This window comes from Canis aureus, chromosome X (assembly GCF_053574225.1).
Source record: "Canis aureus isolate CA01 chromosome X, VMU_Caureus_v.1.0, whole genome shotgun sequence".
Lineage (NCBI taxonomy): Eukaryota > Metazoa > Chordata > Mammalia > Carnivora > Canidae > Canis > Canis aureus.
The window spans coordinates 79,740,596-79,768,138 of NC_135649.1; the positions used below are offsets into that span (position 1 = coordinate 79,740,596).

General features: G+C 48.5%; 1 protein-coding gene and 2 long non-coding RNA genes across 18 annotated transcripts in view; 2 read left to right on the top strand and 1 right to left on the bottom strand.

Moving 5' to 3' along the window:
- FAM156A (family with sequence similarity 156 member A) overlaps positions 1–20,963 on the top strand; it is a 67,447-nt gene extending 46,484 nt beyond the window's left edge. Inside the window, exons 2-6 of one of the 14 annotated variants that reach the window (XM_077888360.1) lie at positions 3,441–3,634; positions 5,410–5,565; positions 7,297–7,331; positions 10,013–10,155; positions 10,315–11,687. In XM_077888360.1, the coding sequence (XP_077744486.1) occupies positions 10,336–10,998 (663 nt within the window). In that variant the 5' untranslated portion in view covers positions 3,441–3,634; positions 5,410–5,565; positions 7,297–7,331; positions 10,013–10,155; positions 10,315–10,335 and the 3' untranslated portion in view covers positions 10,999–11,687. Of the gene's footprint in view, positions 1–3,440; positions 3,635–5,409; positions 5,566–7,296; positions 7,332–10,012; positions 10,156–10,236; positions 11,688–18,007; positions 18,160–19,210 lie in introns of those variants that run through there. The other 13 variants (XM_077888362.1, XM_077888364.1, XR_013374759.1 and 10 more) reach the window with 13 other exon arrangements.
- Positions 16,128–24,619, bottom strand: LOC144308138 (uncharacterized). Of its 2 annotated transcripts, none has more exons than XR_013374761.1 (5): positions 24,287–24,619; positions 19,772–19,848; positions 18,056–18,212; positions 17,506–17,588; positions 16,128–16,778 (listed from the first exon to the last, which is right to left on the bottom strand). It is a non-coding gene; the product is annotated as an uncharacterized LOC144308138 (long non-coding RNA). The 2 variants fall into 2 exon arrangements; XR_013374760.1 differs by lacking the exon at positions 24,287–24,619 and adding an exon at positions 20,121–20,842.
- Positions 24,346–26,643, top strand: LOC144308140 (uncharacterized). 2 transcript variants are annotated; one of them, XR_013374763.1, is made up of 3 exons: positions 24,346–24,682; positions 25,264–25,399; positions 25,697–26,643. It is a non-coding gene; the product is annotated as an uncharacterized LOC144308140 (long non-coding RNA). The 2 variants fall into 2 exon arrangements; XR_013374764.1 differs by lacking the exon at positions 24,346–24,682 and adding an exon at positions 24,698–24,799.
- Positions 26,644–27,543: the final 900 nt, after the last annotated feature.

Here is a 27,543-nt window from a genome sequence, read left to right on the forward strand (position 1 = left end):
CTGCCCTGAAGCAACAGATCTGGAGTCCCTTAGCATGGAAGGCTTGCCTCAGAGCCGACAGCCAAGCAGGACCTCAGCTTCCAGGGTTCCCGCAGAGAGATCCTTTGTCTTAATAGAGAGACTTTTGGGGTCAACCCCACCCCACAAATTAGGTCTCCACCAGTCTCGTTCTGTTTATCAGATATGAACTGAGCGACAATCAGAGGCAGAGGAAGTACTTTCAGTGGCCGCATCACGGTTGTGGAGCTGGCCGAACTGCAATGGTGGATTGGAGCTCAGTAGACCAAGGATTGAAATCTGGCTCTACCTGTGGGGAATCTCTCGGTTCTTGAGCTTGCGTGTCTGTAAAATGTGGGTGATCGGAGTGCCTACCGCCTCAGCATCCTGACCCCTGAGAAGTGGTCCTGACCAAACACACGCACGTACAGGTAGGTAGGGGTAAGATGCCCTCCTCTGTGTACCTGAGGTACCATGACTTAAATTCCGCCATCACTCTTCTCACAGGACATGTGGTGGCTATCTGCTGGCAGGCTATAGCTAACTCGTCCCTGCGTCCCCAATCCGTGTTCAGTAAACAGACACATGGTTTGAGGTGGTGCTTAGAACATGTTTCTTCAATGAGTGAAGGACCTTGACCCAAGGTGACATTATAACTTCATGATAAAGGGTAGTTATTGTGCCAGTTATTTCTCTCTTACAAATGACGTGGAGGGTGGAGCACCTGGGTGGCTCCGTGGTTGAGCATCTGCCTTTGCATCAGGTCATGATCCCAAGGGTCCTGGGATCGAGTCCTGCATCGGGCTCCCTGTGGGAAGCCTACTTCTCCCTCTGCCTATGCCTCTGCCTCTCTCTGTGTGTCTCTCATGAATAAATACGTAAAACCTTTTAAAAAAAAATGACACGGGGGAATGGCGTAAACAAGACATCTCTGTATTCTGATTCTTTTTGGGAGGTGGAGGAAGATTGCATCTTTTGTACCAACTTAAATTGCAGATGCTTACAAAAAGGAGGTTACACAGGTATTTTAATTGTGTGGGTCACTCTGTTGCCCCATTCATTAGTCACAGTTGTGATCTCACGGTGGAACGTGGGTCAAGATCCTTGGAACATCAGTCAGCTCAGAGAATGTTTTCCAAGTACCAAAAGTTACCAGTGCACATAGTAGGTGCGCACAATGACCTGTCCAAGAGGTGGGCTGTTGAGTGAATCCAGACTGCTAATTAAGTGTGTGATGCTGTGGCTAGAGCACAGCTGCCCTTGGAGACAGGGATGTGGGCACCAGGTGAAGGGGGTGTCAGTGCAGATGAATGCTGTCAGCCTCGGAAGGAGGCGCTCCTCCTCACTGTCCTTCCAGCCCTTTGCCCAAACCTGCCTCTCTCTGAATGGTCTTCTCCGTGTCCCTCCTCTGCCTGACTTACAGCCTGATAGAGGTTGTCACTCAGCATCTGTGATCCGTGGGTGTCCTTTGGGGTCCAGCTGGCTGAGTAGAAGCCTGTCACCCTCTGCTCTCCCCACTTCCTGTGAGGCTCTCACTCTCTGCCCCTGCCCCCAGTGGCCCAACCTCCTGGCAGCCTCTGCTTCATACACTTCTTCCCAGCTGTTTCCCTCTTGTCTGGAAAGTCCTGACCCCAGATGTCTGCTTGTCAGGCTTCTCTCCCCGTTCACATCTTTGTTGAAAGGTCGCCTCCTCGTGAAGCCTGAGCTCACTCCCTAGGGCTAACTTTGTAGGTTAGACTGTGGGGATCACAGATAATCCAGAGAGGTATTGCCACTCCATACATCTGGAGTCAGGATGCACCTGGGCTGGGGTTCTTCTCTTGCGGGAGGTGAGGCCTTGTGCTGTCACTTAACCCCACCATGCCAGCATTTTCTTCTTTGGGACAATGGAGAAAATAGATTCTGCAGGGTTGATACACCAAATGAGATGTTTAGGAAGGACCTCACATTCTCCTTTATTCCATTTGGTAGGTATTTGTGAATGCCCGCTGGGGTTAAGGCTCTGATGGGTGAACAAGACAAAATCTCTGACTGTGTCAGCTCATGGACTAGTGAGTGATACAAATAATCCGCCTCTGATGTCTGGGTGGGGCTGAGGCTGGGATAGGGGCAATGCAGGGTGTTGTGGAAGTTCAGGGGAAGGCCTGCTGTCCAGGATGTTAGGAAAGTGGGTGAAGAAGGCTTTCTGGTAGAAACGCTGCATGAGCCCCCAGAACGAATATGAGGCGAAGGTGTTCCTCACAGCCGTTACTTTCCCAATCCATTCATGCAGGACAGATGTGGCGTCACCTCCCACTCCCTCCTGACTGAGGGATGGGGGTGTGGCCCACGCTGGCCAGTGGGAAAGGAAGAGAATGTTTGCTGGAAGACTTCTGGGAGACTTCCTTGTTCATAGGAGAGGTGCAGGATTAGAGAGCCTCTTTCTGCACTTGAACATTGCCCTATCTGGATGTTGGTCCTGGAACATCTATTTCAGAAAAGGCCAGATCAGAGCTGGAAAGAGCCTGTGTCCTTGCTGGCATCACTGGATCCCAGAGTGTGACCCGCGTGCGCCCACCCTGCCTTCTGATTTCATTTTGTGTGACTGTGCATTGCCTTTGTGCCTAAGCCCACTTGAGGAGGGGGTTCCTCTTTACTCACAGCACAAAGCAGACATCCTGATATGGTGAGCATCATGGGATTTGGTTATCTGTTGGTTTGTGGGAGCCATGCTGTGTAGTAAGGACACAAGCTCTGATCCTGGATAACCTTCCTTCCAACCCAGTTCAGCCACTTGCAGTCATGTCCTCTTGAGAAATTTACTTGGCCTGGCCCTCTTTGCCTTACTGTACTCTCCTGTGAAATAGGTTTATTATTCCTCGTAATAACAATACCAAACAAGATTGCATTTCTGAGTATGTAACGAAGTAATGCAAGGATGGTTCAGAGAATTGGGCATGGCACATTCCCTATCTACCACCACTGATACTGCCATGGGGTAGGTTGCAGGTCACGCTTCACGTCATATGAGCTGCAGCCAAGAACCTAAAGACAGCATCAGATGTCTCAGTTCTGCCATAGAGACTCTCCTTCTGTGCCACACTCTTCTCATTCTTTGCATCGCGCATAGATGACCCTTCACCAGGAGGCTGGCTTTTCCATCGTGGGTCTCCACGATGGAATGTACACACGATGATGTACACAAGTATACATAATCTTCCATCCTGTGCATCAATTCAGTTCACTCCAGTTCTAGCCTCAGATAGCTAGGGGCCACTTCTGGCGCAGGGGTGGGGGTGGGGGTGCAGGGCCAGGTACCAGAGCATGTGACACTTCATTGCTGCCATATGGCATTGGAGCGGTCTGTGTCCCTGTGTCTGCATTCATCTCCAAACTCCCCTCCTTCCACCCCAGAATTCAGTTTACACTCACACTGGATTCCAGGTCACACCCTGCTCTTTCAGCCTCTCTCCTTCAGCCTCAAAGTCCTCCTGGTAGAAGGACAGTAACTCTGCCTACTCGACGTTTGTTGGGAGACCTGCAGGAGACGATAGATGGGAAACACCTAGCTGATATTACCTGGCACATGGAAGGCACGGAGTAAGAGGCAGCGCTGTCTGTCCTGCTTCTTTAATCCACAGCACCCGGCCTGCAGATGGTAAGATATCCTTCTCTTTTGTGCAGCTGATAATATCCCATTGTATATATGTGCCACACTTCCCTTATCCATTCCTCTGTTGATTGACAGTTGGGTGGTTTCCATTATCCTGGCTACTGTGTGTGATTAATGCTGCAATAAATACGTGACTCCAGACATCTCTTTGAGACGCTGATTTCAGGTTTTTTGGACATATACCGAGCAGTGGGATTGCTGGAAGATATGGAAGGTTTTTTTGTCTTTTTGATCTTGTTGCTTTGAAAGGGGGTACCCAGAGATGAATAGGAACCTATAACAGTTTTAATTTCAGGGTTGTTGTTTTTTTTAAGATTTATTTATTTATTTATTTATTTATTTGAAAGAGAGAGAGAGAGAGAGCGCACATGAGATAGAGTGAGCACTGAGCAGGGAGGAGCAGCAGAGGGAGAGGGAGAAGCAGGCTCTCCGCTGAGCAGGGAGCCCAATGCAGGGCTTGATCCCAGGACCCTGGGATCATGACCTCTGCTGAAGGCAGACACTTGAACCCCTAATTTCAGTTTTTTGAGGAACCTCCATAGTACTTTCCATCGTGGCCGCACCAGTTTGCATTCCCACTGACAGTGGGCAAGGGTTCCAGGTTTCTGCATGCCCACCCACACTTGTGATCTTCTGTTTGTTTGGTTTGACGATAACCATCCTCTCATGTGTGGGGAGATATCTCATTGCTATTTTGACTTGCCTTTCCCCGATGATTAGTGATGTGGCACAACTTTTCATATGCCTTTTGGCCATTTGTATGTCTTCTTTGAAGAAATGTGTATTTGCATCCTTTGCCCATTTTTACATTGGTTTGTTTGTTTTCTGGCTATTTGTTGAGTTAGAAATGCTTGTTAGAAATATTGAAAATCAACCCCTTATCAGATATGTGGTTTCCTATTTTGGAGATTGCCTTTTGGCTTTGTTGGTGGTTTCCTTTGCTGTGCAGAAGCTTTTAAGTTTGAAGTCGTCCCACGTGGCAGTTTTTGCTTTTCTTGCCTGTGCCATTGGTGTCGTTTCCACGAGATCATTGCCAAGACCAATGCCATGCAGCTTTTCCTCTATGTTTCCTTTCAGGAGTTTTACAGTGCCGGGTCTTATATTTAAAATTCAGCCCTCTTTGGGTTGATTTTCGTGTGTGGTGTAGCATAGGGTCCAGCTTCATCCTTTTACACTTGGGTATCCTGTTTTCCCGGCGCCATTTGTCAAAAGACTGTCCTTTCCCCATGGTGTATCATTGGTGTCCTCATCAAGCTCAGCTGACTTTATACACATTGGGTTTATTTCTGGCTGCTACTCTGTTCCATTGGTCTGTGTCTGTCTTTCTGTCCGTACCATACTGACTGACTACTACATAGCCTTGTGCTGTGTTTTGAAATAAGAACTTTGGTACCTCCAACTGTGTTCTTCCTCAAGGTTGCCTTGGCTGTTCAAGGTCTTCTGTTGTTCCAGATGCATTTTGGGATTGTTTTTCTTTCTTATTAAAAAAAAAGATTTTATTTATTTATTAATGACAGGCACAGAGAGAGGCAGAGACATAGGGAGAGGGAGAAGCAGGCTCCCCATGGGGAGCCAGTGCAGAACTCGGTCCTAGGACCCCTGAATCACGACCTGAGGTGAAGGCAGACACTCAACCACTGAGCCACCCAGGGATCCCTAGGATTGTTTTTCTGTTACTGAGAAATGCCATTGGAATTTTGGTAGGTGTAGCATTGAGTCTCTCATTCTTATTTATTTTCAATTTTTATTTTTATTTTTAGATTTTATTTATTTATTCATTAGAGACACAGAAAGGCTGAGACATAAGAAGGAGAAGCAGGAGGATCCCTGTGGGAAGCCCGATGCAAGACTCGATTCCAGGACCCTGAGATCACAACCTGAGCCAAAGGCAGATGCTCAACCACTGAGCCACCCAGGTGCCCCTTATTCTTCTTTTTACTCTTTCATCTTAAACTGGAGATGACATTGATTAACCAGTTATATTCTAAATCTGGCGATTATGTCGCTTGGGTTTCAGTTATTGAACCACCCTTGCTTTCCTGTGCTGACCCACTTGATCGTGGTGTATTTTCTCTGAATATTGCTGGATTCCATTGCTGGTATTTTGTGGAGGAATTTTGTACTTGTGATGAGAAAGATTATTGGTCAGTAGTTTTCCTGGTGTCAGTGAAATGCTAGCCTCATAAATCACTTGCAAGTGTTTCCTCTGCTTCTGTTTTCTGGAGGAAATTGTGTAGAATTTGTGCATGCATGCGTTTTTCCTGTCGATAATTGGTGGAATTCACCATTGATACCATCTGGGATTTTCGTCAAAGTTTTTAACAACTGATTCAATTTCTGTGAACGGTAGTGAACTCTGCATGTTACTTCACCTTGGGTGAGTTTTGGCAGTTTATAGGTTTTGGATAATCAATCCATTTCCGAGTTGTTGCATTTATATATGTGGAATTGAATGTAATATTGCTTTATCATTTCTTTCATATTTGCTGGGTCTCTAGTGAAATCTCTTCTTTTATTCCTGCTATTGGAAACTTATTTCTGGGCGGCCCGGGTGGCTCAGCAGTTTAGCGCCTGCCTTCATCCCAGGGCATGACCCTGGAGACCCCGGATCAAGTCCCACATCGGGCTCCCTGCATGGAGCCTGCTTCTCCCTCTGCCTCTCTCTCTATCTCCTCTCTGTGTATTCTCATGAATAAATAATAAAATTTTTTAAAAAAGGAAACTTATTTCTTCTCTCCCTCTTTCCCTCTCTTTTTCTCCAGTTCTCTTGAGATATAACTGACACGCAGCGGCTCATATGGGATACAGCATAATACTTTTACTTCCATGTATCATGAAAGGATTACCAGAATAAGCTTATTTGGCATCCAGCATCTCATATAGATACAAAAAGAAAACCGTGTTTTCCTTGTGAAGGGAGCTGTTAGGATTTACCCTCTTAACAACTTTCATTTATATCACACAGTAGTATTAACTAGAGTCATCATGTTGCACAATATATCCCCAGCACTTATTTATCTTATAACTGGATGTTTGTTCCATTTCACCAACATCTTCCAGTTTTTTCTCCCTCCCCAAATCTCCACCTCTGATAACCACAAATCTTACGTCTTTTTCTATATATTTAGGAGGCTTTTTCCAATTCCATGTATGAGTGCGATCATACCATGTGCGTCTTTCTCTGGCTTATTTCACTTAGCATAATGCCCTCAAGATCCATCTATGTTGTCACAAATGGCAGGGTTTTCTCCTTTTTTTATGGCTGAATAATATTCGGGTGTGTGTAGGTGTGTGTGTGTGTGTGTGTGTGTGTGTGTGTGTGTGTGTTCTTGATCCATTTATCCATCAAAAACACTTAGGGGGGCAGCCCGGGTGGCCCAGCAGTTTGGTGCCGCCTTCAGCCCAGGATGTGATCCTGAAGACCCGGGATCGAGTCCCACGTCAGGCATCCTGCATGGAGCCTGCTTCTCCCTCTGCCTGTGTCTCTGCCTCTGTGTGTGTGTGTGTGTTTCTCATGAATAAATAAATAAAATCTTTATAAAAAAAAGACACTTAGGGTTGTATCCATATCTTGGCTATTGTAAATAATGCTGCTATGGACATGGGGTGCAGATATGTCTTTGACATAGTGTTTTTATCTCTTTCAGATATATTCTCAGAAGTGGAATGTCTGCATCATATGGTAGTTCTGTTTTTAAGTTTTTAAGGAATCTCCATACATTTTTTTAAAATATTGTATTCATTTATTTGAGAGAGAGTGAGCACGAGCAAGGGGAGGGACAGAGGGAGAGGGAGAAGCAGACTCCCCACTGAGCAGAGAGCCTGACACGGGGCTCCATCCCGGGACCCCAGGATCATGACCTGAGCCAAAGGCAGATGCATAACCAACTGAGCCACCCAGGTGCCCCTCCATACTGTTTTCAATAGTGCTGTGCCAATATACATTTGTGCCAAAGTGTACAGGATTTCTTTTTTCTTTTTTTCCTTAAGATTTTATTTATTTATTTGAGAGAGAAGCAGGTTCCCCACTGAGCAGGGAGCCTGGGATCATGACCTGAGCCAAAGGCAGACACTTAACTGACTGAGCCACCCAGGTGCCCCTCTTTCTTTTTTTTAAAGATTTAATTATTTGAGAGGGAGAGAGTGCGCTGGGTGGGCAGAGAGGGAAACTTAAGCAGGCTCTGTGCTGAGCGTGGAGCCCAACTCAGGTCTCCATCTCAGGACCCTGAGATTACAACCCGAGCTGAAACCAAGAGTTTGGATGCTCAACCAAATGCACCACCCAGGTGCCCCATGATTTCTTTATTCTCCACATCCAAGCCAGCATTTTTATCTCTTGTTTTTTCAATACTAGGCATTCTAACAGGTGTGAGGTGATACCTCATTGTGGTTTGGGTTTGCATTTCTGCCGCAGATCCAGGATAGTCGGAGGCTACGATATGAAGAAAGACTCGGGAGTCTTGCTGAATTTTAATCTGGGGGACAGGGGGACCGAGAGTCAGACTCGGACTCGGACTCAAAGCAGACTCGAACTCCGACCCCGAGGCTCTGTCTCCTCCAGTTTTTATTAAGAGAATTAGCAGATTGGCTATAGGAATTATTAACTTTGAGAAGCAGAGAAAAACATGTTTACTTCAAAGGGTAAAAGAATAGGCGGTTGACTCAGAGGAGGGGGTGGGGAGCAGAGGAGCTGTATCTGGAGAACAAGGTGGTCAAGAGTCAGTGTGCTGACTCAGGATCTCCCATGTCCCCAGTGTGCTGAGGACTACGAGATTCAGTTCTCAGATAGGCTCCGCAGGTGGTTCCCCACACATTTCTCTGATAATTATTGGTTTGGAGCACTTTTCATCTCTCTATTGGCCATTTGTACCTCTTCTTTAGAAAAATGTCTATCCACATCCTTTACTCAGTTTTACATTGAACGGTTAGCCTTTTTGCTATGGAGCTGTATGAGTTCTTTATATATTTTGCATATTAACCCCTTGACAGACATACGGTTTGCAAATATTTTTCCCATCCTGTAAGTTATCTTTTCACCTGGTTGACGGTTTCTTTGGTGTGCAGCTTTCTTTTTTTTTTTTTTTTTTGGTGTGCAGCTTTCCAGTGAGATGTAATCTGCTAGTTTCTTGTTGATTGTGTTGTCTGTGGTTTGAGTGTCACATCCAAGAATTCATGGCCAAGACCCATGTCAAGGAGCTTTGTTGTTATGTATTCTTCTAGGAGTTTTATAGTTTCCAGTCTTACATTTAAGTCTTTTTTTTTTTTTTTAGATTTTATTTATTCATGAGAGACGCAGAAAGAGAGAGAGACAGAGACATAGGCATAGGGAGAACCAGGCTCCCCATGAGGAGCCTGATGCGGGACCCAATCCCGGGACCCCGGGACCACGCCCTGAGCCACAGGCAGATGCCCAACCACTGAGCCACCCAGGTGCCCCACATTTAAGTCTTTAATCTATGTCAAATTGATTTTTGTTGAGTGTAAGTCAGGAATCCAGCTTTATTCTTTGACATGTGAATATGCCATTTTCCCAGCACTATTTATTGAAGAGGATATCTTTTCTCCATTGAGTATTCTTGACCCCTGTGTCAAATATTAGTTGACCATATATGCATAGGGTTATTTCTGGGCTCTCGATTCTGTTCCATTGGTCTGTGTGTCAGTTTTTATGCCAGTGCCACACTGTTCTGATTACTCTGGCTCTGTCATTTGGCTAGAAAGCAGGAAGTGTGCTGTATCTTGCTTTTGTTCCCTCTCTTTCTTCATTTCCTTCATCGTCCTGTGAGAGGTTTGTCAATTTTATCGATCCTTTCAAAGAAGCAACTTTTGATTTGAGTTTCTCTAATCTGTCTTGTCAGAAATTTCATTGATTTCCATTCTTATACTTTAGTAAATTCTTATTCTTCCTAGGGATTTTGAAATTCTTTCCATAGGCTTCAACATCCTTTTAACTAGATGAAAGCCAGTGAAAATTCCAAAGAATGTATCCCTCCCCGTGGTGGAAATACTTAGGTTTTAGCAAATGTCTGCTTTTCAAAAGTACACGAACACTTGCGAGGAGAGCACATGCTAGCCACACATGGATTGTCCTTACAATTATGCTTGAGAACAGATATAAAAAGTCAGCAGGGGGACACCTGGGTGCCTCAGCAGTTGAGCACCTGCCTTCGGCCCAGGGCGAGATCCTGGAGTCCCGGGATCAACTCCCACATCGGGCTCCCTGCATGGAGCCTGCTTCTCTCTCTGCCTATGTCCCTGCCTCTCTCTGTGTGTGTCTCTCATGAATAAATAAATAAAATCTTTTTAAAAAATGTCAGCAGGGAATCACCATGGTTGACTGCAGGGCATCATTTTGCATTATAGGTCATGTGGACGCCATAACGGATCACGCTTCTAAGACCCTGATCATATGCCATCAGTCTTCTGAGCTCTTGGAAACGTATTATCTCATTTAAACCACAGAACCATCCTAGGGAGTAGAGCTCATTGTTGCCCCCATTTAACAGGTAGGAGACGGTGGCACGGAAAGGTTAAGTCAGAGGAATAATAACGGGTTTTCTTTCTTCTTTTATCGCCATGTGTTGCAGTCTGGGCTCTTCTGGCCGTGCCCTTCCCTTGCTATCTTCCAGCTCTTTGACAGCCTTCACCTTCACCTTCCTCTCTAGACCCAAGGGCCAGGTGGAGCTATGAGCACCAACTACACCTCCATGGATCCACTCCAGAAGTGTAACCCAACACTGATTTCGGAATCTTCCCCAGTGATCTCTGAAGAGACTTCCCGGGAAGTCACAGCAGCCTCCCCTCCTTCCTTCTCAGAACTGCTGATGATGGGCCTCGGGGACCTCAAAAGCAGTCCTGGCCCCAAATACCCTGCCCCTCTGCCAGAGGGGCTGCTCCAGCAGCAGTACAGGGATGACAAGACCCTACAGGAGAGGCGCTGGGAAAGGTCAGCATCCCCTCAGAGGAAGAGAACACTTCTGGGGCACATGAGACGGCGACACCTTGATCACGTGGCACCTTATCGGGTTGAAAGAAATGCCAGGATCTCTTCATCAGGTGATAGAGATCAGAACGGATTCCGATGTGAATGTCGATACTGCCAGAGCCATAGGCCCAATGTCTCTGGGATGCCTGCAGAGAGGAAAGGGGCCCCACATCCTTCCTCCTGGGAAACGCTGGTGCAGGGCCTCAGCGGCTTGACCCTCAGCCTGGGGACCAACCGGCCTGGCCTTCTGCCTGAAGGGGTGCTCCAACAGCAGGAGAGAGAGGAGAAGCTCCAACTGGAGATGCAGCAGGAAAGCAAAAGAATGTTTCAGAGGCTCCTAAAACAGTGGTTGAAGGAAAACTGAGGCTCTCGTCCTCATGTAGCAGAGATCTGAGTGGATTTGGACATGGTTGCCGGTGTTGCCAGATCCTGAGCCCGGATTCCTGTTGGGGACCAAACAGGAAGCAATCAGAGAAGGTAGAGAAATAAGAGCAGTGTGAGGACTGAAAACTCTGTCAGTGTGAGCATGGATCCAATCCCAGGAAGGTCTTACTTTTTCCTGCCTGGAGTTTCTGGATCACCGTGGGGCTTTCTATGGAACACTGCATACCAGAGGTCCTTAACTTCTGTATTATGGCTCCCATGATGCATGTTGTCACTTTCCCACCCCAGATCTCTGTCTCTCCTCCCTGCCTTGTTGTCAATAAGATACCAGGTTTCTCTGTAGCATGAATGCCCTGTTGATGGCCATGTGCTTTTGTGCCATTTCACTGACTGCCTCCCAGAAGCAACACTAGTTCTGCCGGAATGCAGCGTGTGCTCAACTGAGATCCACTTCCAAGAATCTGATGCTAAACAACGTGCAGAAAGGGACGCGGGACTGGAACGTGGTGTTTCACCATTGTGTTATCTGTGTAAGCCATTATGAATATGCTGAGCTAACTGTAGATCAGTGTTTCCCTGCTTTGTAACATTGATTGTATTCTCCTTGGCGGAGTTTCTGATGGGTTACCTCATTGTGCATACCTAATAAATATACATAAGAAAGGAAAATAGCTTTTGATTCTGGTTTCTTGATCCATACTGGTTTGTTGTTTGTTTGTTGTTTGTTTGTGAGACCACGACATTTCAGTCCTACAGCAGTAGATCATGGTGGTTTATGGGATGAGCTCTAAACTGTGCGGATTTGGAGCAAGGGACGGGAAGGGCACCAGGGAGCCCCGTCAAGTCACCCTTGGTGGCCCTGCAGGAGGACCAGCCTTCAGATCATCCAGGTGGAGCCAGTGGAAGAGAGTCTTCCTGGCCACAGCAGAGTCCACTGGCCACAGTAGGAGGTCCTGTGGGATGGTGCTGGTTGCCCTGGCCACAGGATCTTCAGGAGCCATTCTGCCTTCATTGCCTGGTGTCCCTGAGTCACCGCATGTGAACAGCAGCTTCATGACTGCTGCTTGACAAGCAGAGCATCGTGGAGATATTTAAGAGTCATTTTAGGATTTAGACACGTGCCTTTTCATTTCAGGAGGCATGAATGAATCAATCTTCCTCCTCCCCCCACCCCCGACACACACAGAATCCAATGCTGTGCACCCAGGAAGTGCCCATGCAACTCCTCTGAACTGAAAACACATTCTGTTTTCTGACAGTCTCTATTTTTAGTTAGCCACCACAGCTGTGTTGCTGCAGACATCTATGAGTCTACTGCAGAGGGAAGTGGCTTGAGGACAGGTATGTTTATTATGCTCTGAACTTGTGATCTTGTCGGAGAGCTTAGGAGCTCAACTGACCCTGCCAGGCTTGTCTCCCACTTGAAGGGAGAAGGTAAATAAAGTAGGACTTTTCTTTCTTGAAACTCTGAAACCTAAATTCGGACTGGTCACTTGGGTGCGGTTAGCAGGAGTAACATGGCATTTCACTTTATCGATCCTGTACTAGCTCTCAGACACCATTCTACATATTTCCATAGAGCAGCTTATGTAACCTGCTCCCAAACACTCATCATTGAGCAAGAACTCAAGGTCAATTAGTAGATGGGAAAGCAGAGAACAGAGAGGTTGGGTGACTTGCTCAGCGTCACACAAACCTAGCTACATCCTTGAACCCTCTCCAGAATGCACTGGGATGGGGGCAGTCATCTACACATGGCAGAGTTCACAGAGATGGTAAAAAGATGGCCTCGCCCAGGCAGCCAACCACTTGATTGTGGCTAAATCAAATATTTAGCCACTCATGAAGATTTCATTGTCTCCCCCTGCCCCCCGCCCCTCCATGCTAGGCAGGCTGCTGGGGCAGGGAAGTTTGGAATAACTGTAAGGCAGTCAGGGCTCTTGGGAGTTGAGCCTTGACTCGGGGAGAGCTGTGACACCCATACCTGTGGCAGAGAGCTGTCATGGATCCCCTGTGCAGCTCTCTTGCCAGGAGGTGAGAGAGTGGGAAGGATCAGGATGGGGCAGTGTGGACCTGGGCCTTGCTGAGGGTGAGCGCAGACTTATGAATGCAGACTTATGGCTTACCTGGGGGCTCATGGAGAATGGGTGGGTGGGTGTAACTGAGAGACCCATTGGTGCCACCCCATCCCCACCTCAAAGGCATTGTCCCCTTGCCTACATATCAAGTGTATCAGCATATCCGAGGGTCCCATCTGATACAGCATACGGTCCCAAGTTAATGGCTAGGAGTCGGGATCCAGTGACGTCTAGAAATATTCAGCATGCCAGGTTCCAGAGCAGAGGCAGAGGCAGAGCCACCAGGAGGCAAGAAAATCCAGGGAGAGAATGAAGGTAAAATGGAATGCTCACAGAGAAAATCTGAATGTACCTATCCCAAGTAAAGAAATTGAATTTGTGAATTAAAAGCCTCTCCACTTGGTGGATGCCTGGGTGGTTCAGTGGTTGAGCGTCTGCCTTTGGCTCAGGGCGGGTGTGATCCCGGGGTCCGGGGATCAAGTCCCACATTGGGCTCCCTGCGTCCAGGAGCCTGCTTCTCCCTCTTCCTGTGTCTCTGCCTCTCTCTGTATGTCTCTCGTGAATGACTAAATACAAAAATAAAATAAAATAAAATAAAATAAAATAAAATAAAATAAAATAAAATAAAATAAAATCCCCCCCCCCCCCCCGCAGAGAAAAGCCCTGGTCCTGCTGGCATCATTGCTGAATTCTGTTAAACTGTAGGAAGAGATAATATCCATCCTTCACAGACTCTTCCAGAACAGAGAGGAGGGAACATGTCCTAACTCATCCTATGAAGATAGTATTACCCTGCTACCAAAGCCAGACATGACAACACAAGTAAACTGTAGCCAAGATCTATCACAGGTGTCCATACGTCAGTCCTCAACGAAGTGGCACACCATATCCAGCAGCATTTACAAGGCAGTGTGTGTCTAAGCTAGGGAGTTTGATCCCAGGTTGCAATATTGCTTTAACATTCAAAATACAGTTAGGGTAAACACCATCATAGTGTAATGAGGACAAAAACCATCTGATCATAGACAAAGAAAAGACATTTGACAAAAATCAAGACCCATTTGTGATACAAATGCTCAGCCACAGTAGGGCTAGAAGGAAGGGCACGTCCTCATTCTAATGAAGGGTATCTAGAAGAAAAATAGGTCTCTTGTCACATCATATTTAGTAGTGAAAGAAGGAATGCTTTCCCCTTGAGATCCAGACTAAGGTGAGGATGTCGGCCCTACCGTTTCCTTCCAAAATTGGCTGAAGGTTCTGTCCAGTTGCAACCATGCAAGACAAAGAATGAAGGCATGGAGAAACTAGAAACGAAACCTATGGCCAGGCAAAGACTTGTACTCAGACGTTCACAGCAACAACAACAACAAAAAGGAAACAGTCTAAATGCCTGTCAACTGGTAAAAGGATAATCAAAATGTGGCATAGCATGCAGTAGAATGGCACTGACCTACAAAGAGAGGTGACCTTCTGATGTCTGCTACAACATGGATGAGCCTCCACAGTGTTCTGCTAAGTGAAAGAACACAGACACAAAAGTCCACTTGAAGCAAGAGACAGTTTAGAGGAAATGCCCAGAGAGAACATTAGATTTTGCCTCAGCCTAGAGGTGGTAATGGGAGTTGAGTCCTGACGGGTACACAGGGTCTTTCTGGAGTGATGGAAATGTTGTAAAACTGAATCGTGGTGATGGAAGCACAATTCTGTAAATCTGCTACAAGTCCCTACATTGGACCCTTTTATTGGGTGGATTTTGTGGTATGTAAATGATAGGCTTTAGAAAATGGAATGCAGATGCCTAAGTCATAGAGGAAAAGGTACGCCGTTGATTTTATAAAACTAAGGAACTGTCCCATCTCTCTTCCCACGTTCTCTGGGTCCTGCCTGCAGGACCCATCATCACCTGCCTCTTCCATGTGTGCTAGCTGCTCCCGCCAGACTGAGTCACTGTGCACAACAGAAAGGAGTGATGGTGAGTGCACACATCCGTGCGTGTACTCTGTGTTCTCGTGCACAGACACCCACTGGGGGATCCCTGGGTGGCGCAGCGGTTTGGTGCCTGCCTTTGGCCCAGGGCGCGATCCTGGAGACCCGGGATCGAATCCCACATCGGGCTCCCGGTGCATGGGGCCTGCTTCTCCCTCTGCCTGTGTCTCTGCCTCTCTCTCTCTCTCTCTCTCTCTCTCTCTCTCTCTCTCTCTCTGTGACTATCATAAATAAATAAAAATTAAAAAAATAAAAAAAAAACAGACACCCACTGGATGAACATAGTGGTTGGCTCAGAAATCCACGGCTGTGGGCAGGCTCCCATAGTCCATTGTGCATCTGAAAACCCTCTTCGGGATTTTCCATCCTTCAGGAATCACTTAGAACTGGCTGCGGATTCCCTGGCAACCAGCCTCGCTGTTAGCTTCAACCTCTGGCCACAGGAAGACATGTAGAGTGGGGAGGGATGTTCCCCCCCGCCCCCAACACATACAGAGCTCCCTGATCCACTCAGCAAGCCAGGGGGCATCCACAGCAGAGGGGTGACCAAGACAATGGAAATCCTGCTGCCTGTCCATCCTCAAGGCCCTCCCCACCCCCCTCCCCCTGCCTGTCATGTAAGGAAGGGGACATTGCCACACAAACACACTCTGAGTCCTTGAAATTGTTCTAAATATGGTGTAAAATAAATATGTCACAAATAGCTCTTGACATATGATCACAGAAAGCCAACTGAAGGGGGGTGGTAGATGGGAAAGTTGAGTGAAGGGGAGGGTGAGATACAGGCTTCCAGGGAAGGAATGAGTAAGTCACTGGATGAAAGGCACAGCATAGGGAATATGGTCCATGGTATTGGAATAGCACTGTATGGTGACAGATGGTAGCTACGCTTGTGGGGAGCAGAGCATAATACTAGAGATGGTGAATCACTGTGATATGGACCTGCAACTCATGTAACATTGTGTGTCAACTAGACTCAAAAAAGAAAAAAAAAATTTCTGCAAGAGAAGACACATAAGGAATTTTTTTTTTAATTTTGTAGTAGTACATATGGCCCTAAAGTCCAAGATTCTGTTTAACGCCGGACAGGTGAAGCTCAGCAATGCTTCTCAAGCTCAGCTGCACAGCGACTCTTTCCTGGAGCAATTTACAAACAACTCAACACCAGGGCGCCTGGGAGGTTCAGTGGGTTAAGCACCTGCCTTTGGCTCAGGGCATGATTCCGTGGGTCCCAGAAACTGGTGCAGTCGCTCTAGAAAAGAGTCTGGAGGCTCCTAATAAAGTTAAAAATAGAACTACCCTATGATCCAGCAATCACATTGCTGGGTATTTACCCAGAAATACAAAAACACTAATTCAAAGGGGTACATGCACCCCTGCGTTCATAGCAGCATTGTTTACAACAACCAAATCGTGGAAGCAGCCCAAGCGTCCATGGATAGATGAATGGATAAGGAAGATGTGGTGTGTACACATACAATGGAATATTATGCAGCCATAAAAGAGAATGAAATCTTCCCATTTGAAACAACACAGATGAAGCTAGAGATTATTACGCTAAGCGAAATAAGAAGAAAGACAAGTATCATATGATTTCACTGGTGGAATTTAACAAAACAGCTGGGGAAGAAGGAGGGCACTTGTCCTGATGAGAACCCGGTGATGTATGGAATTGTTGAGTCACTGTACTGGACACCTGAAACATAGAACACCATGTTAAGTATACTGGAAGTAAAATTTAAAACTTACTAATAATTAAAAAAAAAAAAAAGAGGGACCGATGCTGGTGCTCCATCCCCAGAGAGTCTGATTTAGAGAGTCTGGAATGTGCCCCCAGCGTGACCATTATTTGGAAACTTCTATGAGAACCTAGTTTGCAGCTGTGGCAACAGAACCGTCCTTAGGGAGAAAACCTCCAGTCAGAAATTTGAGACTCCCCTCATAAGGCAAGCAGGTTTTCATCATTACCTGCTGTGGTCGGCAGATCTCATAGGCTGTGAGGAAAGGAAAAGCACTTCAAAGTAAATTCGGGCATTAAAACTACATTGTTTTTGCTGCTCTCAAAGTTCCTAAAAACCCAAGTGTGAAGTTAAAACACTGGATTTGCTAATGAAACGTATTACTTTTTATTTCTTATCAAGATCCTTTGTGCTTAGTTACTTTAAGATTGGAGAAAACACTGTACAGATAACTTCATCAGAGATCACAGTAATTCTTTGAAAATGTGTTGGCTGAAATTTGTATCAGTTGATGGAGATGGATCAGCTGTCAGGCTTATCTGCCAAGTTTACGGAGTTGCATTTTTTAACTTTCTAGTATAATTTCTGTTGCAAAATTCATTCCCATGCTCAGATAAGGGCCCACACAGGTCCAGGTACTTATGATGAAAAGTAAAATTGAGCAATCCCTTGTTTCATGCTCACCCATGAACACGTGCCTCCCCAAACTTTCCCTTTGAGCGATTTCTTCCGGATATTCAACTCCTGTGTTCGAAATCCCGGGCTTACTGCTATGCCAAAATAGAAATAGAGTTTAGACAGTGAATTCTTAACAGAAGATGAGGATTTCAAACTCCCAGGTATATTACAGGGCCCAGGTCTTCTCGGGAATTCCTGTGGGGAACCCGCCCAAATCAGGGGCATTCCCAAGCTGCTAGGACCCGCTGAGACTGTATCTGCCCAGAAGGGTCCCTCATGGGGGACTTTTGCACATCTGTGGCAACGTGAAGATCATGGTCTGGCCTTTTCCAGAGCACGTCCCAGAGAGTCCTGGGGCTATGGAGAGCACACCAGGCAGCACCCCCAGGATTTCACCTTAAGGAATTGGGTGGATGGCAGTGCCCACCCGTGAGATGGGGAATGTGGGTCTGGGGTCATCTGCAGATTGGCAGGGCTTCTGGGCCCTCTGAGTATTGATGCCCCATAGGTTCAGCCCACGGGGTTCTGGGGCCCAGCAGACATTTCTTCGGTAGACCTGTTGATGGGAAGAGCCACCGGAATAGAAGGAGGTACAGATGAAAACAAGCCGTGCTTCTGTGACCCACGGAGATATGGCTTCAGAGATTCATCATCTTCCAGGTAAAAGCCCCAATGGCTGGTGTCCGGGGAGAGTCCAACATGGGGTTATCAGACTAGAGTGAAATGGAGAGGGAGCGGTTGGGAAGTTGTGGCAGAGGTGGCATCAGAGGGCAGGAGTCCTGCTGGGGGCTCTCAGAGCAGTGCTGCTATTGAGGGCACTGGATGTAAGGGGACTGGGGTTTAGGCGATGGCAGACATGGGTACGTGGGTATTTGGCCACAAATTTAGACAGAGTGCCTGCGACAGAGAGGTTTCTTGATTCGCAGGAACCTCGCCTGTGATCCTGGCCTGGACAGTCTGAATTGTCTGCAAAACTAAGGCCTGATCATGAGATTGGCCTCAACATGTCCTATCTGGTGGTGTTCAGGCTGGGCTTTGGGGTCCTTCCAGTGAGGAACAGAGAGTCTGGGCCATAGAGCAGCAGAACAGGACTGCCCTGTGACTCTGGCCCCTGCCAAGCTGGGATCAGAGTGTAGTTCTCAGATCACCATGAAGGGGATGCAGTGTGCCGGCTCCAGCGGGTTGTTGGAAGCACAGGGAGTGGCCCAGATCTGGAGTGTTTGAAGATCTTACACAAGGGCCACTGTTCAGGCCACCATGCAGTAACTCAGGTGCATGCTCTTAGGCTAAGGACCAAGGTCCAGTCTGAAGGCGACTTCAGCCACTGCTACGTGGCCACAGCCCAGGCACTATCAGAGCTCACATCTTTGTGAAGGAAACCCCAGCATTCCAAAGCTCCTTACCCCTGCTGGATGGGGAAGGGAGGGATGGGTCATTATCTGAGAGGAGGCCAGATGAGGAAGGGAGGCCAGGTGGACCACGACTGTGATGAGACCGAACCCTTGCTCCAGGTTGACCCCTCCCATCCCCCGAGTGACACGAGAGGCTGGTGGCTTCTTCAGGACTAGACCCTGGATTCCATTAGAGAGGCCCTAGGGCTTCAGGGCACCACTGTCTCAGTCAGATGAAAGAGGGTGGAAAGCATGACTTCCTGAGTTCCAAGAACCACATGGGGCAACGGGTCTAAGTCAGTGTGTTTTAACTCCTCCAGCTTCCTCTAACGAAAGCCTGTGGGATACTGTTCCTGCTGCATGACTGTGCGGTGGCCAGTACCTAATGGTCTCCCCTCCATGGACAGAACAACCCTGGGGCCAGTGACAGCAACTGGAGCTGTGACATGTGTCCTATACTGGAGCATCTGATTGCTGCTCACTCCAAAGAAAAGCCAGTGTCCCTACTTGAGGCCGTGCCAGGTCTAGGGGACAAAGGGAGGATCTCCCTTGAAGATTAGATATTCTGAGGACCCAGCACCCAGGAAAGGATCTGGGGGATATTTGCTGGGTCTGCCAGCAACTACTGAGATTCTCACCTAGGCCTCTTGGCTCCCTGGAGGAAACTGACATGATTGACCTTCAAAAGACATAAGAAGGGAAAAACCTCTCCTTCTAAGAAAAACCGCTGGCTCTTAGGCACACACCTCCAGGCTTCCTACTCTGGCTCTGGAAACATTTTCTGAAGCCCAGCTCCAGAACTCAGGCCCTGAAGTGAGTGTGTTGTGAAAGGAGAAATTACCGGTGGAGGGCCAGGATGGCCATGAGGAGACCCAGCTCACCTCATTTGAGTCAATTACTCCCTTATGTGTGTCCATGTGGGCCTCTCTTCTTTCTGCCATCTGCTCTGGGGGTCCGTCTGTGAATGGTAAAAGCTTCCTGAGTTAAAGCAGAGAATAAGACAAGCACCCCTAATCTCCTTTTCCATGGATGGCTTGAATGGGCCGTGGGCAGAGGAAAACCCAGTGGGGATGCTGAGCTCAGATCACAGACTCACTCCTGCTCCTCAGACCACAAGGGCACTTTGGTTCATTTAGTCCTCTGACCGATCTGACCTACACCATGAGCCCCGCCCCCCCCTCCCCGCCCCCTGGACTGGAAGGCAAGGGGGGAAAGAAGCCATTCATTTACATCTAATATGACAAGTAAGTGTGCTGGGATGGGTCCACATATACAAATGCTCAGCCTCACATTTCCACCACCCTCCCCTCTGCCCCCTACTCCTTTCCAAGTGAGGAAGGGATATGTGTGGCTTACAGGTCCACATGATGATGTGGAAAGGGGGTCTATGACACACCTACATGGCTCACAGCGCCCCTGGATGGTCTCTGACGGAGGGATGACTCTTGTCCCCCAGATCCACTGGTGATGCCATGCATGGGAGCTGGTGTAACTGGCACTTTTGTGTCTCTCCTCCTGCTCAGGACCTGGTGCTCCCTGGCTGACTCAGCCTTACCTCTCAGCTGGGATCTGCACATACCTCTGTGGCTGGGTCTCATCTTGCATCCCACCTCTGGGCAAGACTGTCTGCTGCTCAGGCTCAGCTGCAGAGTCATCAAAGCCTTTACCAGGTTAAAGCCTCCTTCATGAACCTCCTGCTATGAGCCCAGCCACATTCCGTATCCCCCACTGGGAGCGTAGCCTCCATGCCCCCAGTCTCATCTACAACACACCAGGAGCTAAGGTCAGCTCCAGAAAGCTATATATAAAGACTCCGAGGGATCCCTGGGTGGCGCAGCGGTTTGGCGCCTGCCTTTGGCCCAGGGCGCGATCTTGGAGACCCGGGATCGAATCCCACGTCAGGCTCTCAGTGCATGGAGCCTGCTTCTCCCTCTGCCTATGTCTCTGCCTCTCTCTCTCTCTCTCTCTCTCTCTCTCTCTGTGACTATCATAAATAAATAAAAAATTAAAAAAGAAAAAAAATTAAAAAAAAAAGACCCCGAATAGCCAGGGGAATTTTAAAAAAGAAAACCATATATGGGGGCATCACAATGCCAGATTTCAGGTTGTACTACAAAGCTGTGGTCATCAAGACAGTGTGGTACTGGCACAAAAACAGACACATAGATCAGTGGAACAGAATAGAGAACCCAGAAGCGGACCCTGAACTTTATGGTCAACTAATATTTGATAAAGGAGGAAAGACTATCCATTGGAAGAAAGACAGTCTCTTCAATAAATGGTGCTGGGAAAATTGGACATCCCCGTGCAGAAGAATGAAACTAGACCACTCCCTTGCACCATACACAAAGACAAACTCAAAATGGACGAAAGATCTAAATGTGAGACAAGAGTCCATCAAAATCCTAGAGGAGAACACAGGCAACACCCTTTTTGAACTCGGCCACCGTAACTTCTTGCAAGATACATCCACGAAGGCAAAAGAAACAAAAGCAAAAATGAACTATTGGGACTTCATCAAGATAAGAAGCTTTTGCACAGCAAAGGATACAGTCAACAGAACTCAAAGACAACCTACAGAATGGGAGAAGATATTTGCAAATGACCTATCAGATAAAGGGCTAGTTTCCAAGATCTATAAAGAACTTATTCAACTCAACACCAAAGAAACAAACAATCCAATCATGAAATGGGCAAAAGACATGAAGAGAAATCTCACAGAGGAAGACATAGACATGGCTAACATGCACATGAGAAAATGCTCTGCATCACTTGCCATCAGGGAAATACAAATCAAAACCACAATGAGATACCACCTCACACCGGTGAGAATGGGGCAAATTAACAAGGCAGGAAACAACAAATGTTGGAGGGGATGCGGAGAAAAGGGAACCCTCTTGCACTGTTGGTGGGAATGTGAACTGGTGCAGCCACTCTGGAAAACTGGAGGTTCCTCAAAGAGTTAAAAATAGACCTGCCCTACGACCCAGCAATTGCACTACTGGGGATTTACCCCAAAGATACAGATGCAGTGAAACGCCGGGACACCTGCACCCCGATGTTTATAGCAGCAATGGCCACGATAGCCAAACTGTGGAAGGAGCCTCGGTGTCCAACGAAAGATGAGTGGATAAAGAAGATGTGGTTTATGTAGACAATGGAGTATTACTCAGCTATTAGAAATGACAAATACCCACCATTTGCTTCAACGTAGATGGAACTGGAGGGTATTATGCTGAGTGAAGTAAGTCAGTCGGAGAAGGACAAACATTATATGTTCTCATTCATTTGGGGAATATAAATAATAGTGAAAGGGAATATAAGGGAAGGGAGAAGAAATGTGTGGGAAATATCAGAAAGGGAGACAGAACGTGAAGACTGCTAACTCTGGGAAACGAACTAGGGGTGGTAGAAGGGGAGGAGGGCGGGGGGTGGGAGTGAATGGGTGACGGGCACTGGGGGTTATTCTGTATGTTAGTAAATTGAACACCAATAAAAAATTAAAAAAAAAAGAAAGCTATATATATAAACTCCAGCTATCCCTCTACTCAAAGAGAGGGCTGGCTCACTGTGCAGAGTGTATCCTGTGAGTCTCAAGTGTGCATGAGGTGAAACCCTCCTTTACCTGGAGCTCTTCCTCATTTCTTGAACAGCTATCCCTTGTCGGAGCTGTTTTACCTCTGCCCCCACTTCTTCTGGGGGCCTCTGCCCCCTTCTGGGCCTGAAACGGACACTCTTTCTTTGGCTTGTCGCTCATATTGACCTGACTTCCCATACTATATCCAGGTCAAAAGGGGGGCATGATGTGAAATTGGTACCTTCTCAAAAACAACAGAAATTGACATTACATAACCCTCCCACTTCAAATATATATATAAAGGACTAGATGGATAAATGAACGGTCACAATGCCAGAAGTTCCCTAAGATGTGCATAGAGAGAGAGAGTGGTGTCAGGCAATATGGATATGAATGGAGGCCTTGGCAAGACCAGTTGCAGTGCAGACACGGGGACAAAAGCTCTACTGAAGGGGGTCGAGGAGCTAATAATGGCCTCAGGAGAAGCTGAAGCAGTTTTGCTTTGAAAGGAACAGATGAGGGCAGCCCCAGTGGCTCAGCGGTTTAGCGCCGCCTTCAACCCAGGGCGTGATCCTGGAGACCCGGGATCAAGTCCCACGTCAGGCTCCGTCAGGCTCCGTCAGGCTCCGTCAGGCTCCGTCGGGCTCCGTCGGGCTCCGTCGGGCTCCGTCGGGCTCCGTCGGGCTCCCTGCGTGGAGCCTGCTTCTCCCTCTGCCTGTGTCTCTGCCTCTCTCTCTCTCTGTCTCTGTATCCCTCATGAATAAATAAATAAAATCTTAAAAAAAAAAAAAAAGAAAGGAACAGATGAGGTGCCAGTAGCTGCAGGAGGACATGGGGGAAGAGGGTAGGGGCTCTTCCCCTTTATTGTGGAATGCTCCAGTGTAGAGAGAGGAGGAGAGAGGAGAGATCCTTGCAGGAACAAGTTCTCTGAGAAGGTGGGAGGCGTGGGATCCAGAGCAGAGGTGAGGGGCTGGTCGCAGTCTAGACCATGTATGCAGAGAATGCCGGGACAAAATCCCCTAGATTGGGACTGGGAAGGTCAGAGAATGCCACCTGATTGCTACTGTCCTCTCCATGAATTATTAGGGAGGTGCTTGGGAACAGAAGAGAGTTGCTAGGGAGTAACATAGTAGTGTGGGTAGGATGGTTGGAAGTGAGAGGCAATTCTCTCCTGGACATGGAATCAACATAAAAGTATTCGGTAGGATTTTAAAATTTCATCATCGATGCTCTGGTGCTCAGATACAGACAGGGAGTGTCCCTTACTGGGGGTGAACCTTGAGGTGGCCCTGAGGTCCCTGCACTGGAGGCCCCCAAGAGGCTGAATGCTGGGGAGGTAGAGGTATTAGAGGGAGGGGGCTGGGGGAGGAGGCATTCTGTTCCAAGTGATGAGCCAGAGGACTGCTAGATAATGACAGCAGACAGGGGCGCTGGGTTTCCTGATGCCCGGGGCATGTAAGTGGGTAGAGGATGCTCGGGTTGGGGAGAAGGAGAATATCCCTTGGGGGTGAGAAGCCCCGAGGCGGACAGGTCATGTTCTTGGCCCATGAGGTGCCCCGAGACAACCGAGGCGTGAGAGCTGAGAGGACAGCGAGGGTGCCACGGGACTGGCGTGTTCAAAGCTGGGGCACAGGAGGACAGTGAACGAGGGATCCGTACACACGTCGCAGCGGGGCGGTGGGGGCACCCGGGTATGTGGTGACAGTACCCGGATACCAACACGCCGGGTCCTGGAACCCTTCCCCGAACCCCCAGCGAACCCGGGCCCACAGCCTGGCACCGACCTCATTCAGCGCCTGCGCGCATGCCCAGAACTCACCAATCGGAGCGGAGCTCTGGGGATTCTCCCTCCCTGGTGCCGGGACTTCCGGGCGCGTGCCTTTGGCCGCTATTACCATATTTCCGGGGCGGGAGAGCGGCCGGCTTTGTGTAGGGAAGGATGCTGCCGGGTCCCTTTGGCAACTTCCTGGCTTCTCCGCCCCTCAGCGGCATTGCACGTAGCTCCTTCAGCTACTATCTCTAGCTCTCCTCGCACAAGAGCGGTGGAAAGGATTAATTTTCCTTCCCAAATGTGGCGCTCAGTTTCTGTGGCCGCTAGGTGGCAGTAGTGTGCCGTGTCGCCTTTGGGAGGACCTCCGCCCCCGCCCTTCGTGCTTGAAAAAAGAGGCAGCAGCCGTCTTCTCGAAAATGGGGCTTTCCGTTGCGCCTGCGCGAGGTTAGACCGCCCGGGACTGTCTCTGCTTTGTTCCCTTTTGTGAGGGCTCCTGTGAAAACGCACCTCCCACGGACTGAGCCCTTCTGCTTTGCCACTTGGCCTTTCTGAAATTGCTGCGTAGGTGCCTCAGCAACTTGCTTTCTGGGTCTCTCAGTCGCCTGCTCAGTGGAAGTGGCTTTCCCTAACACCCAGCGCTTAGCAGGCGCGGAGGGTAACCTGTACTGGCCAGTGTTTAATGAAAGGTCCAAAGATACACGTCGGGGTGATGAGAAATCCGCGAGATGGGTGATGCTGGTGATGGTGGCACAACACTACCAACTTACTGATACTACTGTGTCTTCACTTATTTATTCTTGAGAGACACAGAGGCAGAGACGGAGAGGGAGAAGCAGGCTCCCTGCGGGGAGCCCCATGCTGGATCCGATCCCGGATCCCCGATCCTACCCCCCCCCCACCCCCGCCCCACACACACACCCTGGGATCAGGCCCTGAGCCAAAGGCTGGCTTTCAACCACTGAGCCACCCACGCGTCCTTGTCTCTGCATTTAAACATGCCAAAAACGGTAAATTTTATATTCTAGGTATTTTACCACCACGGGAGTGAGAAAAAAAGCATCTTTCATTGAAGGTGACTTGGCATAGAGTTTGCTTTAAATCAGTAATTGCCCAAATGGATCCAAATGAAATGCAGGTATCAAGTAGGCCTTGAAGGAACAGGTAGGTACCAATGTTGAGAAGGTGAAGGAACGCCCCCGGGGACACGCCTGTGCACGTGTGTGTGTGCATGCACAGGACCCTTGGACAAGCACACACAGTGACAGTCCCAGCTCCGTGTCTGTGGCTGGCCTCCCACACAGTACATCGTGTGTACATCCTTTCCACTCCTTTGTCTTCCTTGGGTTGTTTTTTTTGTTTTGTTTTTTGTTTTTTGTTTTTCCCCCTCTTGAGTCAGAGGGATTAAGCTGCAGTTACCCTAGTAACCAATTTTTTTTTTTTTTTTTTTAATCATCTCAGCATTGTTCACAGAAAGAGAGCGAGTTGGAGACCAGTGCTTTCTCTTCTGTCCTGGAGCTGGGCTGTTGCCAGAGCTGAGTGACCCAGTGGGGAGCAGCAGAGGAGTGTTGCCAGACTGCACTCCCACACCCCCTCCAGCACACAGGCCCTTCTCCTCCCTCTCCCTGCTTGCTGGGATCTCCCCTGAGGATGGGAATGTGCTCTGGCTAGCAGGGAAGGGATAGATGTGTGGTAGAGGATGCAGGGAGACAGGTGGGATCTTAGGATGTCTGCAGAAGGGACTGGGGGAGGGACCAGAGTCCCACAGAAGGCACTCTGTACAGCACTGAGGTCCCAGGAGATGATGAAGGCTCTGAAAGTAGAGTGGCCCTAAATGTGGTTCTGTGATTTTTCTCCAGCACTGCACAGTGCTACACCATTTTCGGAAGCTAAGCTTCCTGGCTCAGGCTCTGGAAAACCGGGCCTGTGTTGTCAGGGGAGAAAGAGCCTGGCATCGCCCTGGAGGCAATGGCAGCCTTGAGAAGGCCCTGCTCCCCCCAGCGACAGCTCCACTCTGTGTGTGTCTGGTCTGCTCTTCCTCCTGTGCTCCGTGTTGGGGGTTCCCTATGGGTTGAGAACCATTGCCCTAGTTCAAGGAGAGGACAAGGCAAAGACGTCCCAATCTCCTCTCTCGTCCCAATCTCCTCTCTCGGGGACTGATTGGAGGGTGGACAGAGATAGAGGTGGTGGGGATGGGGAGGTGAGATCACGGGTGCCCTGGGGCTCCTCAGACCACAGGCCACGTTGCTTAATTTATTCTCTCTGGCTGTTGTGATCTTCATGCTTGTTCACTGTCCCACCGCATAGAAAAGGAACAAGACACCCGCTGAAACCATTTCTGATCTGGCAAGTGTGCTCAGATGCCATCAAGTGAATGGTCTAGTTGATTAAATGCTCGGTCTCTCAGATTTCCACCCCAGCTCCCTACTTCTTTCCAAGGTGGGGAAGGAGTGTGTGTGGTTTACAAGTCTCCTGGGTGATGCTGGAAGGGGAACGGCTATGAAATTCTTTGGGTCTCTCAGTATGCTCTGTGTCTCTGAGGGGAGGAAGACTGTTGAACCTTCACCCAGGTTCAGCTGGTAAAGCAGACCCGCAAAGCCCATGCAGGTTAGCTGGTGAAACTTGCCTCTTCCTCTCTCCTCTTGGTTGGGACCTGGTGCTTCCTGGCTGACCCAGCCTCAGCTCACCTCTGCTGGCATCTTAGATCCTTCTGACACTTGGTCTCAACCTCCATCCCCACTCTGGGGAGGGCTGACACTCCGCAGCCTCAGCTGCAGAGTCACCTAGCCCTTTGCCTACTTAGGCTTCCTTCATGAACCCCTGCCTGGGGATTCAGTCACTTTCTACATTTTTCCCTCACCTATCCAGCCCCTGGGGGTCTCACCTATAGCACAGCAGAAGCCAAGATCAGCTCCAAAAAGCTAAGTAAGTGCCTAAACCAGAGCCCCCCCCCCCCCCCCCCAGCCAGCACCGGGAGGCTGCTGGGTCATCCTGCAAAGTGAATTCCAAGTCCCAAATGTGAAGGAGGGCAAAATCCTGTCCTCCTCTCTCTCTCTTTAAAAAAGATTTTATTTATTTATTCATGAGAGACACATAGAGAGAGGCAGAGACATAGGCAGAAGGAGAAGCAGGCTCTGTGGGGAGCCTGATGCACGATTGGATCCCAGGACTCCAGGATAAGGCAGCCGCTCAACCGCTGAGCCACCCAGGCATCCCTGTCCTCCTCTTCTCTGATACAGCTCACTTACAGCTCCCCTCCCATACAGGGGAGACTGAGACTTGAGAGCCTTCCCCCCACCTGCCACCTC